The sequence below is a fragment of the Pteropus vampyrus genome, unplaced genomic scaffold, assembly GCF_000151845.1.
Source record: "Pteropus vampyrus isolate Shadow unplaced genomic scaffold, Pvam_2.0 Scaffold388, whole genome shotgun sequence".
Lineage (NCBI taxonomy): Eukaryota > Metazoa > Chordata > Mammalia > Chiroptera > Pteropodidae > Pteropus > Pteropus vampyrus.
This window is the reverse complement of record NW_011889169.1, coordinates 1,116,589-1,128,816: the sequence shown is the minus strand read 5'-3', so window position 1 is coordinate 1,128,816 and position 12,228 is coordinate 1,116,589. Positions and strand designations below refer to the sequence as shown.

The window sequence follows — 12,228 nt, the reverse complement described above, 5'->3', positions numbered from 1 at the left end:
ATGCCCTCTGACTTGGTTACTTGTGGGTGGGAGAGCATTGAGGAGGCTGTCTCATCCTTCAGAAGGCCTGATGTCTGTCCTGGGCTTCATTGTCCCCCTAGCCCAAGGTTGTAGCTGGCAGGAACCTCAGTTCAGAGTGACAGTCTTCAGCCGTATCCTTCTCTGTGCTAAGCTCTTGGAGGGCACTGGATTCCATGTAAGGGAGCCTGTTGTCTCCTCTCCACAGCCCAGACAGCTGAAGAGTCACCAGCTCTACTTTAGAGATGGAAAACGGAGGCTCAGTCAGAGTCAGGGACCTTTTGGGTGGTGGGGGTGATGTTTCTGCTCAGATGGCTGTCCTCCCCGACACTAGTCACTAGAGGGCGCTGGTACTCAGCAGACCAGGTTTGGCCGCCTCTCATCACTATCCTAGGTCCACTTTCCCTCCTCCCACTGCCTGCTGGAATTCACCCAGTGCAAGGAGGGCAGGGAATAGTGTGACCCCAAGGGCTCTGCACTGTGGGGAGGAGTAGGCCACAGACCTGGGAGAAGGAGGAGAGGAGTAAAGGGGAACTGGAGATGGGGACTCGAGAGGCCTCTGTGGCTTTTCTCATGGAGACACCCAGTTGTCTAACTCAGCTCTTAGATTCTACCTCTCCAGTCTCTTGTTGGAGATGAGTGTCTCTTTGTCTCTCTGCCCCTCCCTCTCTTGTGTCTGTACTTGTGTCTCTCTCTGTATCTCCTATTTTCTCTCTATCTCTGTAGATTTCTTTCTTTCTCTTTCAGTGATTCTTTTTCTGTATACTATGTGCATGCATGAGTGCATGTGTTTTTTCTGCCATATCTTTGTCTCTCTCTCTCTCATTATGTCTCTGCCTCTGTCTCTCTGTGTGTTTCTGTCTCTCATTATGCCTCTACCTCTCTTTGTCTTTGTCTCTGTCTTTTTTTCAGTATCTCTGTCTCTTTACATCTCTGCCTCTGTCTCTTTTTGTTTCTGTCTCTGTCTCCCTCAGTTTCACATCCTGTCCCTCCCCAGCCACCACCACCCAGCACATGTGGGCTGAGGGTCTTAGTCCCTTCCCTCTCAACTCCTCACCCCTGGCAGCTGCTTACGACTTCCCAGTCCTGGCCTCTCCTGCCCGCCTCTCTTGGGCCTTGGAGGAGGGGGGCCAGGGAGGAAGGGAGGGCAGCCTGGCGGGCCCACCCCTTTTTGCCTTTCCAGGCTGGGAGGCTGGGCCAGTGGGCCTTTTAACCAGCCCGGCCGGCTGTGCCGGACACCAGCCCTGGACTCCCGTGCCTGGCCCCTGTGGTCCCAGCAGCCGCCAGCCAGGCCAGCCCAGCCAGCATGCAGCAGCAGCCCCCACCCGGGCCCCTGGCCCCTGCGGCCGAGCCAACCAAGCCTCCCTACAGCTACATAGCCCTGATCGCCATGGCCATCCAGAGCTCCCCAGGGCAGCGGGCCACACTGAGCGGCATCTACCGCTACATCATGGGCCGCTTTGCCTTCTACCGCCACAACCGGCCTGGATGGCAGAACAGCATTCGCCACAACCTGTCACTCAATGAGTGCTTTGTCAAGGTGCCCCGTGATGACCGCAAGCCAGGCAAGGGCAGCTACTGGACATTGGACCCGGACTGCCACGACATGTTCGAGCACGGCAGCTTCCTGCGCCGACGCCGACGCTTCACCCGGCGGGCAGGTACTGAAGGCGCCAAGGGCTCTGCCAAGGCACGCCGTGGACCCCTCAGAGTGACCAGCCAGGACCCAGGAGTCCCCGACGCCACTGCTGGCAGGCAGTGCCCGTTTCTGGCGGAGCTTTCAGAGCCCAAGGGCCTAAGCTTTGGGAGCCTGGTGGGAGGCTTGCCAGCCAGCATGTGCCCAGCAACGACCGACGTCAGGCCCCGGCCATCCACGGAACACAAAGAGATGCTCACGCCCAAACCTGCAGGCCCAGGGGAGCTCCCTGCAGCCACATCGTCTTCTCCATGCCCAGCATTTGGCTTTTCTGCTGGCTTCTCTGAGGCTGAGGGTTTTAGTAAGGCTCCTACACCCATCTTGACTCCTGAGGCAGGCATTGGGAGCAGCTACCAGTGCCGGCTGCAGGCCCTAAATTTCTGCATGGGGACTGACTCAGGCCTTGAGCACCTCTTAGCTTCAGCAGCCCCCTCCCCTGCACCTCCCACGCCTCCAGCCTCACTGCGGGCCCCGCTGCCCCTGCCAGCTGACCCCAAGGAACCCTGGGTTACTGGCAGCTTCCCTGTCCAGGGAGGCTCTGGCTACCCACTGGGGTTGACCCCCTGCTTATACCGGACACCAGGAATGTTCTTCTTTGAGTGAAGCAAGCTTGGCCTTGGGCAGTCCCTGCTGGACCCCTGCCAACTACACCCTCCAGGCTGAGCCTGACTCTAGGATCTGGGGAGTTCTCAAAGGACCCAGGCCTGGCAAGCCAGTGACACTGGGACAGGAAGCCAAGATTGGATGGTGAACACTCAGCCAGCTCCCAGGGCCTCTGGACAGACTTGGGGGTGAGGGGAAGCGGAGACCCCTTGGTATTTACTCTGTGGCTCTCAGGGCCAATAAAGCCAGTGTGATGATCAGGACCAGTCTGCTGAATGGCTAGGGGATAAGGGCCAGGACACCTGGTTCTTCCGTGTTGGATGGCTGTGGTTGTGGGGTTATGCGGCAGGGGTGGGGGATCCTGGATGGAAATGTCCCACATGAGGCCTTCTCCTGCTGGGGACTTTCTCAGGGAGTTTCCCAGGAAGGCAGAGGAAGGGAGAACAAGGAATGGGGGAGACAGAGAGAGAGAGAGGAGGGATGTAACCAAGAGAGACACCAGGCAGGAGGTGAGGCTATCCTAGTTCTGCAGTTCCAAACTCTGTGACTCAGTTGCCCCCATCATGAGTGGTCAGAATAACTGACCATTTGTGGCATTTATTCTGTCCTGGGCTTATATATATATCCTCTCACTGAATCCTGTGTGATAACGGAATGGTATCCCCATTTTATAGTGGTAGAAACTGAGGCTCGGAGAGTTTGGGGCTCACTAGCTCCAACTCCAGATAGCAAGCACATGAGTGGCAGAGAGGAAATCAAAACCAGGTCTGTGAGCTCTGCCCCCGGCTCCTGACCTGAGGTCTGAGAGAGGATGCAGGGATGCCACATAGAGCAGGAGCAGAGCTAGTGGGAACAGGGAAGCGGGTTTGGAATGCCAGTGCTGAAAAGGCACCCGTTATGTCTTGCAAGTCTCAAAAGGCAGGCAGGAATCCTCTTGTCTGGATTTCCCACAGGAATGGGGGCCTCCCTGAGTCCCCAGCTCTCAGCTTGCCTGGTGACTCTTTAAGAAAGCATTTCTCTCATGGGGAAATGGGGGTGGCTGTCCTGGGTACAGATCAGAAGAGACAGAGCCTTGACTTTTGGCCTTCTTCAGCTGCCCACTTGCGGAAGCAGGAGGAATGGGTGTATTTGTGGTGGCCTTAGAGGAATGGACTTAGAAACCTGTCCCCACACCCCCTAATACCAGAATTGCTGAGGCAAATGGCTTCCTTCTGGAGCCTCAGTCTCCCATCTGGGTCATGTGCACAGAGAGAGAAGAACAGAGCAGGAAGACTGGAGAAGCCCCTTTCTGGTCTTGATGCGGTGGCCTGGAGGGTCTTATGTCCCATGAGGTGACACCCTGGGGGCTGGAGACCCCTTCGTCATACAGGCATCCCAGTCCCTTCCAGAGGCTTTTCCTGGGCAGGCAGCCACACTGACTTCAGTCTCTGTTGCTCCCTCCTCCCTCAGCAAGTCCCCTGGGGCCTGGGAGGAAGCGAGCCCGGCTGGACAGCCCCAACTGTCTGGTTCCCACAGACTCCAGAGCCAGGGTGGAAGGGGGACCTGCAGGGTGGGGGCTCACTGTGGCCAGAGGGGTTGGGAAAATGCCTGGCCAGCTGTAGGGACCCTCCCCTCAATGCCTGCCAGACCCCAGCCTGGAACCCACTGAGCCACGGGGAGAAGGAAAGAGGGTCTGTCCTGGCGCATTCAGGCTGTCTTATGGGTGAAAGGGGAGGAAGAAAAGGTCCCGTGCATGGGGACATGGGTGAGAAGAGGGGAAGGAGGAGCTTGTGTGGGTTCATACGATGGTCTGTGCCTCTGTGGGTCATTATGTCTCAGGGTGTGTGTGTGGATGTGTGTGTGTGATACACAGAGACAGACAGACAATTATAGAGACAAGGACAAGCAGATTCGGCATGGGGCGGGGGCGTTCTTTCTCAGTTGGGTCAGGGAAAGAGGCCTCTGCCGGGCACTGTTCCCTGTGGTGCATTCCTGTGGAGACCTGGTGACCCCAGTCTCATCCCAGCCTATGTCCTGAGATAGTAGGAGGATGGGAAGGCTGGTCTGTCTGGGGGAGCCCAGGCCTCCGTATCCTGCCCAGTCTTTCCCTGAGGAGGTTTAGCTTCTGAACTGAGGTAGAACCTTGGGGAGAAGCAAGCTGTGTCCCCTGCCAACCCTTTGCCCTGGGGAACATGCAAAAGAATCACCTACATCCAGAAGTACAGACTCAGCTTGGACATGAGCCCCCTCTCCATATCCCTCTCTGGCCTCTAACATAGTCAAGAAGTGAAGACAGGACCCCTCAGCCCCAACCCCCAAGCAGGAGCCTGGGCACAGTGCCTGCCTTGGACTTGCTGTATGAGACGGGACCAATGCCTACCCCTTTGGTCCTAATTTTGCTCCCTTTGCCAGGGAGAGGAAAGAGTGGGGGGGGTGACCTGACTTTTTGAGTCCAGGTCCTAGGGGAGGGTCTGACCTGGGGGTCGGCCTGGAGAGCCTCTTATCCCCAGAGGTGCTGGACCAGGAGGCCCAGACTACATGATCTCATGTTGCCCTCTGCCCGCTGCCCGGCCCGGGCACCCCACCCACTGGGCCTCCTGCCCTCGCATTCTTTCCATAACCAACAGACACCCTCTGGCTCCTGCCTGGCCACCCCCACCTGGAGCGGGTGAACTGTGCATAGCAGAGATTCAGAATGCCCAAGTTAGACCAACCCAGAGAGAGCACCTCGGCACGGATGGCTTGACCTAGGCCAGAGAGGGCAAGTGACATGCAGAAGGCCACACAACAAGGCAGGAGCAGAACTGTCTTCTCTACCTGTCTATGGTTCCCTCTGTGTCACCTTAAGCTACTAAAGGACAAGGGCCATCCCATCTGACTCCCCTCAAGGACCCTCTTCCCGGCATCTTATCTGAAACCAGGAGGGGATCCCAGCCCCCACTCCTCCTTCTCAGCAGGTTAGAGCAAAAAAGAGTACTGAGTCACCTTGCTAAATCAAAATTGAAAATGGTAGAATCAAAAGTATTTCAAAATACTCCAGAGTTTTTAATCACAGCAGCTCAGATTCTTGAAATATCAGAGTTGAAAGGGCATCTCCTGCTCAATTTCCGAATCCCCTCTACACCAAGTAGTGCATATCATGTTGGATTCCAGGAAGATGGAAGCCCCCTCCCTTCAGAGGCTGCCCCCTCCCACCCGTTTGGCAGCTTCCAAGGACTGGTAGGAAGTTCTTCACCTGCTGGTCCTTTGGTCTCTGCTCTTCCTGCTCCCAAGGAGGCCACCCCTACCCACAGGGCTGGGCCTTCCTCAGCAGGCTCCTCCGCCCTCCACATCTTATCTTCCCTCCTGCCCTCCCACCCACCCACTTCCTTCCCTGGTTTCTGGCATTCCACTGCCCAGAGTTCAGTTCTCCTTCCCACACCCCAGGCAGCGCCTGGGCCAGGGGCGGGGAGTCTCTCTCCTACGGAGGGCAGGGCACTCGGAGGAGGCCAACACAGTGATGAGGAAGAAGGAAGGGGGAGGCTGTGTCAGCCAGCCCGGCATGTCCGTCTGCTGGGAGTGTACAGAACCCAGGAATCCAGGCCTCAGCCCAAATCTCTCCTCCCACACAGGTACCCATCTCTCCGTGGACCAGGCTGCCAGAGGCAGTAGGTGCAATGGCTAAGGGCAGGAGCTCTGGAGCCCGACTGCCTGGGTTCGGATCCCAGTTCTGTCCATTCCTAGCTGTGCGACCTTGGGCAAGTTGCTTCCCCTCTCTGTGTTTTCCTTATCTATAAAATATGGACACTAACAGTACCTACCTCCATGGGGCCGTTGTGAGGATTACATGGGTTCATATTTGCAAAGTGCTTAGAACAGAGTCCGGCACATGGAAATTGCAATATAAGTGTTTGTTAAGTACAATAAATAAATATTTAGGCCCCAGGGACATGTCCCCTTAACTTTAACCAGAGGAAGATCCAACTGCTATGGAGGTGGGGTTGGGTGCAGGGGGAGGGAAGACTGTTATATAGACCAAGCTTTGGATTTAATTCCTGGCATCTCCACTTATTTGCTGAGTGACCTTGAGCAAGTGGATTCATCTCTCTGAGTTCCAGTTTCTTCATCCGTAAAATGTGGGTAACGATTCCAAACCCCCAGGACTGGTAGTTGGGAAACCTGGTCCTGCATACTATGTGTACATTCAGTCAACAAGAATGAAATCGGAACATAAAACAGTCCCACTGAAGGGCCTCATATCCTCTGCCCGATCCTCTCTGCATCTTCCTTTGCATGTGTCAAAACCTCCATCCCCGAAGGTCAGAGGTGCCTAATCCCCCATTCCTGCCCTGCTAGTAACTGGGTGGTAACTAACTCAAGGAGGTAGCCGGAAGGAAGCAGCTCCAGGCTAGAACCAGGCCAGAGTCAGCCAGAAGCCTACCTGTTGGCCCCTGGAAAGGCCAGGCTGCCTCCTCTTGACTACAGTCCTCGGGAAGCCCTGATCTTTCTTGGATACAAATGAAAGGCTGATCCTCCTGCTGCTAGTTAAGGAGTTAAGACAACTCCTTAATGAGTGTCTTTCCACCTCTAGGCCTTTGCATTTGCTGTTTGCTCCACCTGGAATGTTCACTCCCCACTGGCTGACTTCGCCACAGCCAGAGATCAAGTTAAATATCCCCTCCTCAGAGAAGCCTTCTCTTCTCCAGATCTGATTAGAGACACCTTAAATTACTTTCCTCTGAACCCTATTTGTTTCCTCTACCAGCACCTGTTGTAATGTGGAATTATGCATTTTTGTGTGTATTCACTTTTTATTGTGCCTCTACCTTGGAAGCCTCAGGGGTCAGGGATTGGGTCTGCTTTGCTCATGGTATCCACTTTCCTAACCTGGTGACTAGTACACAGCAGATGCTCAATAAAGGTTTGTTGAGTGGATGAGTGGCATCATGGTCACCCATTCAACCATTTGCTGTGGATAAAATCTCAGAGAACCTCCCCGGGGCTCCCTGGCCCACTCCAAGCAAAAGCTCAAGTCCGTAGGGGCCTGTGTGATCTGGCTTCGTCTTGGCTTCTTGCCCTCCCCTCACTCCAAACAGCCTTCACACTTGCTATTCTTTCTGCCTGGAACAGTCTTCCACCAATCCCCACAGGGCTCACTCCTTCATGCCCTCACATCCTCAGACAAGCCGTCTTTGACGACTGCATCCCCATCGGCCCCACTAATGCATTCTAAATTCATTATTGCCCCTCAGAGTTCTCCCCGACTCAAATGAAGTTTCATGAGGCCAGAAATTTTTGTCAGTTGGCTGCTTGTTCCCCAAACCTAGGACAGTATCTGGATCAGCAGGGGCTGGAGAAATAGTTGTGGGATGAACATAAGGTCAGCAGCCTGTGTCAGCTGCCCTATCTATGCATCTCACGTAACCGTTGCATTGGCTCTGGGAGGCAGATACCTTTACTACTCTGTTTCACAGATAGGAATCTGAGGCTCAGAGAAAGCAAATAACTAGGACGGAACCCCATTCTGTCTGACCTGCCCCCAGTCTCTATCACCAGCCTGTCCCCTGAGAGGTCCGTGCAGTCTCTCTCCTCTTGTCCCCACAGTTCTCACAGCCTCTTAAGCAGATATGGCCCAGCCTCCCTCGGGTCTCCCTGCCGCCAATCGCTCCCACTCACTGAGCTCCCTGGTTGCAGGGGTCCTTCTGAACCACAGATTTGACCATGCCCCTCCTTTGCTTAAAACTTTTCCCTGGCTCCCTATTGCCCCAATCCAGCCTGGCATTTGAGGCCCTGCCAACTTCCCCTGACTTATTCCCTGCTTCGTCATATGCAAAAGCCCTGCTGAAAGGCTCCAAGACAAGCTTGATCTCAGCATCAAGTCTTTGGATGTGAAACTTGTCCCTCCGCTTGGAATGCGCTCTTCAGCTGATCTAGAGAAACCCTGCTCCTATTTGCTCTCAGCTTGGCTGTCATTCCCACTGGAGAGAAGAGAATATGTGTGTCTTCTTCCATGCCCTTCCAGCTTCACTGTCAACCCCAGAGGCTGTGAACTCCCCAAGGGTGGGGACCATGACTAATTCATCTCCAGGCTCTTGCTTAGGGCCAGGCCCAGAGCAGGCACTCAACAAATAGCTATGAAGTGATGGGATGTGTCTGAACCCAGACTGCTGGCTTTGCATCCTGACTCCACTATTTACTGGCTGAGAAGCCATGGATTTGTCCATAAACTCCCTGTGCCTCAGTTTCCTCATCTGTGCAATGCTGGTCATGAAAATACCTGCGAATAGGGTGGGGATGAAATGAGTTCATACATGGAATCACTTTGTACAGTCCTGGTGCTCAATAAATAATACCCATTAGAGTATTAGGAAGGAAGGAACAGGTGGTGGGAGGCCGCACTCGTGGGAGCTTGATCCAGGTGGGCATATCCTTCAGCAGACAGTGCTGGCTGCTTCACATCCTCAAGGTTCAGCTGTCACTAGCTGAATCTTTTCCCATCACTACCCTGTTGGATCAAAGGTGGCCAGTGGAATTCGAGGCCATTGGACACAGACAGGAAAAGGCAGCATCACCAACCCTGGTGTAATCCAAACCAGATGCAGCCTCAGACCCATGGGGTGGTCACTGTGGGCTTGGCCAAGGCCCAGAGGCAGGAAATAGCCTTGGAGGAACGCTCTCTGGGCTGGGACCAGCCAGGAGGAGCTGTCCCATTGTGGCTGTTAACCCTGTTTAGCCCAAAAAGGGGGGCCCAGGACACTAGGCAGGGGAAGCTCATGGTCCTGGCCCCATGAGGCACAGAGCACCTTGCAGGGAAAGTCACAGCATCAACATCATGATGGGCATCATGCAGGAGGAGCCCACACCCCAGGCACCATGACGGCAGGGCACGCCAAGCAAGGGGCGGGGGTACACTCACAGCCTGGCATCTGGGATTTATAGAACCCCAGGCCTAGAGTTTTGGTCCAAACCAGGTGAGGGTTCACTCCTTCCATCAGCGTGACTCCCAGGGTGAAAAAGCCCCATCCCCTGCCTGAGGCTGCTGGAGATGGGAGCTCTAGTGAAAGTGAGGGGGCTGGGGCCCAGGCCCACAGAGAGACAGAGACTCAGCCCCACATCGGGGGCTGCCACCCCAGCTTTTTTCTATGTGTGCTCTGTGGCCCTTGGAGAGAGCAAAATCTCTCTGAATCCCCATTTCCCCATCCATATTGTTACCTCTAGGGACCAGGGGAGGCCCCAAGGAGGTCCTGAATGAATCAAAAAGAGCTTTTGAAGATGTGCTCCTGGAGGGGGATGGGGTAACGGCAGTGATCAGCCCTGATCCACGGTTCTGGGTGGGCTTCCTGCCCGGGACATGTTAATTTGCTGTGTGGTCTTGAGCAAGTCACTATCCCTCTCTTGTGAAATACAGTGAATGAAGCCCCCAATCCCATATCTCAATGGTCACAATGGCCCTAGGAGCGGCAGAGGAGAGCAAAGCTGAGGTAGTCATTTTCATATTACAGAGGAGGAAACTGAGGCTTGTGCTGGGAGTCGGGAGTCCTGGGTTCTAGTCCCAGCTGTTACTGTCCCTGCTGAGGGGGGCTTTCCTCGTTTTGGCCTTGGTTTCCCCAGCTGGATCCAGGTCCTGAATCTCTGCTCTCACTGGACCTCATTTCCTCCTCCCCACACCCCGGCAGTGAGTCATCCCTCATCATCATGCTGTGTGGCCAAGGCTCAGCCTGGGTGGGGGCCAGCGAGGCCAAGAAACTCAGAGGAAACCACAGGCCTGGTCCAGCTGGCAGGTGGCAGGCGGGCGGGCAGGCAGGAATCCACGGCCGTGGGGGCCTTGTCCATAAGCACCAAGAACCCGAACCGGGCTCCCCAGGCTCCTTAAGCCTTGCCTGGAAGCCCCACCAGGTTCAGACCCTGAGTCACCTGCCCCGTGTGGCACTTGCTGCAGCAGGACTCAGAACTTACCCACTGGAAGAGAGGAGGAGTGGCGGTAAGGACCCTGGCCTCACCCTCAAGGCCAATTTCATGGATGCAGGGGAGGGATGAGATGAACTGTCATGGTCTTGAACTGTGGCCAAGACTGAGAGTCTCAGGAGGCAGGCAGTGTAGCAGTTAAAAGCAAGGACTCTGGGCCTAAACTGGGTACAAATTCTGTCTCTGCCACTGACTAACTATAACACCCTGAGCAAGTGGCTTACCCTCCATGGGGCTTGGCTTCCACATCTGAGAAATGGACACAACACAGTGCCCACTATGTACGGTCACTGTGAGCTGCCGACGTGATCATGAACACACGGAGCTGGACCAGGGCCGGCACCCAGCAGGTGCTCAATGCAGTGAACTGCTGTCACTGCTATTCCTACTGGAACCGATAGATATGCCCCCAGCAGGCAGACCAGCTGCCCCACTGAGGCCAGTCCCACTTCTGACAGTTGTCCTCACAGCCTCGAAGGCTGTACCCTATTAGGGCTAAGCTCTTGCCCTGCCCCTCTAGCAGGTGGAGCCCCCTCCTCCGAACTGCAGGCCTGGGGTGAGGCGGGTTGTAGTCCAGCAGAGAACGGCTCTCTCCTGAGGCTTTCTGGGAGTCTCCCATCACTGTGGGCCCAGCAAAGACCCTGCCTTCTGCTTATACCTTGTTCTGGTGAGAAGCAGGGTGGGCTCATGGGCAGAGCCCTGGCTCTAGGAGACAGAAGAGTTCATTTCATGCCCCAGCTTCTGACTCATCGAGTAGCCTTCAAGTTCCTTCCCCTCTATGAGACTTAGTTTCCCCTCTGTAATAGCAATAATAATCATATCTACCTCATGACCTTTCTGTGAAGAGTAAATGAGTTAATATACATACGAGCGCTCAAGCAGAGCCAGGCACACAGTAATCATCCAATAAATGTTAGCTAGTGCTGTAACCTCTCACAGTTGATGAAACTGAGGCACAAAGTAGGGAAGCCATTTCCCCAGATCATGCACTGGGAAATCTGGCTCCCGAGGTTGTACTGGTGACTACCACACTGTGAACTGACTGATGTCACTAAAGTGCTTGGCACACGGTAGCTCTCAATGAACGGTGGTTATATGCGACTTTACCCAAGTGAGTGCAGAGGGAAGGAGGCCACATCCAACCTGTACATTTATTTACAAGGCACAAGCTGAGAGCAGGTTGGGGACTGCCCCCTGGCCTTCTCACTCCTCTTAGGCCTGCTGACCCCATCATCTGAGGCCATGCGTGACCTCTGGGATGGGGGCCTGGAGTGGCTGAGTTAAGCCAGCTTGGCCCTCAGGCATGCTCGGGGGTGGTCTCCCGTGTCCCCCAGTCCCCTCCCCTTCCCCTCATCCAGGCCTGGCGTCCTCTCTCTCACACCAAGTTCCTGTGTGTTGGTGGTCACAAAGAAGGTGGGCGGGGGCTGGGCTGGGCCAGATGGAGTGCACTAGGCCTTATCTGTTGGGAGTGGGGAGGCGGGTGGGGACATGGAGGTCTTCTTTCACAAAGCCGGCTCTGTCTCCCCTGACAGCTGGGCCTCAGGAATCGGCTTTGCTGCCTTCCTGCCCCACCAGGAGCCTCCCATCCACAACCACAGGAGCCCCACACACTGGGACCCCAGCCCTCCCACTTTAGCTAGGAGCAAGACCAGGCCAGGGATGCCCAGGTGGGGCCAAGCAGGGGTCACCAGGGCAGCAGTTCCAAGAGGGGGAGCCTGGGAGGACACACGTCTGGACTATGGCTGATGGGCTGCAGCCCTGTCTGGGAAGGCGTTAGCAGGATGGATTCAGACCACATTCGAGGCAGCGCATGTCGGGGAAGCAGTCGCTGCAAGGAGGCATGGGGAGCCCCGAGCCTCCCAGCCTGGTACAGCCTTGTCCTAGCCAGCCCACCCTGGGCTAGCCCATCTGCTCTGGCCTTCTGGGCTGTGTGGCCTCAGCCCTGACCCACCGTGTGGCTGTGTCCAGGCTTCAGCCACTCCCGGGGC

The 12,228-nt window shown here is 55.5% G+C and overlaps 1 protein-coding gene across 1 annotated transcript; it reads left to right on the top strand.

Moving 5' to 3' along the window:
* The first annotated feature begins 24 nt into the window (after positions 1-24).
* On the top strand, positions 25-2,578 carry FOXS1 (forkhead box S1). The gene has a single exon (XM_011380145.2). It carries the CDS (start codon positions 1,325-1,327, stop codon positions 2,315-2,317), a length of 993 nt encoding a protein of 330 aa, XP_011378447.1. The 5' UTR covers positions 25-1,324; the 3' UTR covers positions 2,318-2,578.
* The last annotated feature ends 9,650 nt before the right edge of the window (positions 2,579-12,228 follow it).

What these genes read in the sequence shown, in the direction of transcription:
- FOXS1 (XM_011380145.2), top strand. Translation starts at nt 1,325, where the DNA reads ATGCAGCAGCAGCCCCCACCCGGGCCCCTGGCCCCTGCGGCCGAGCCA.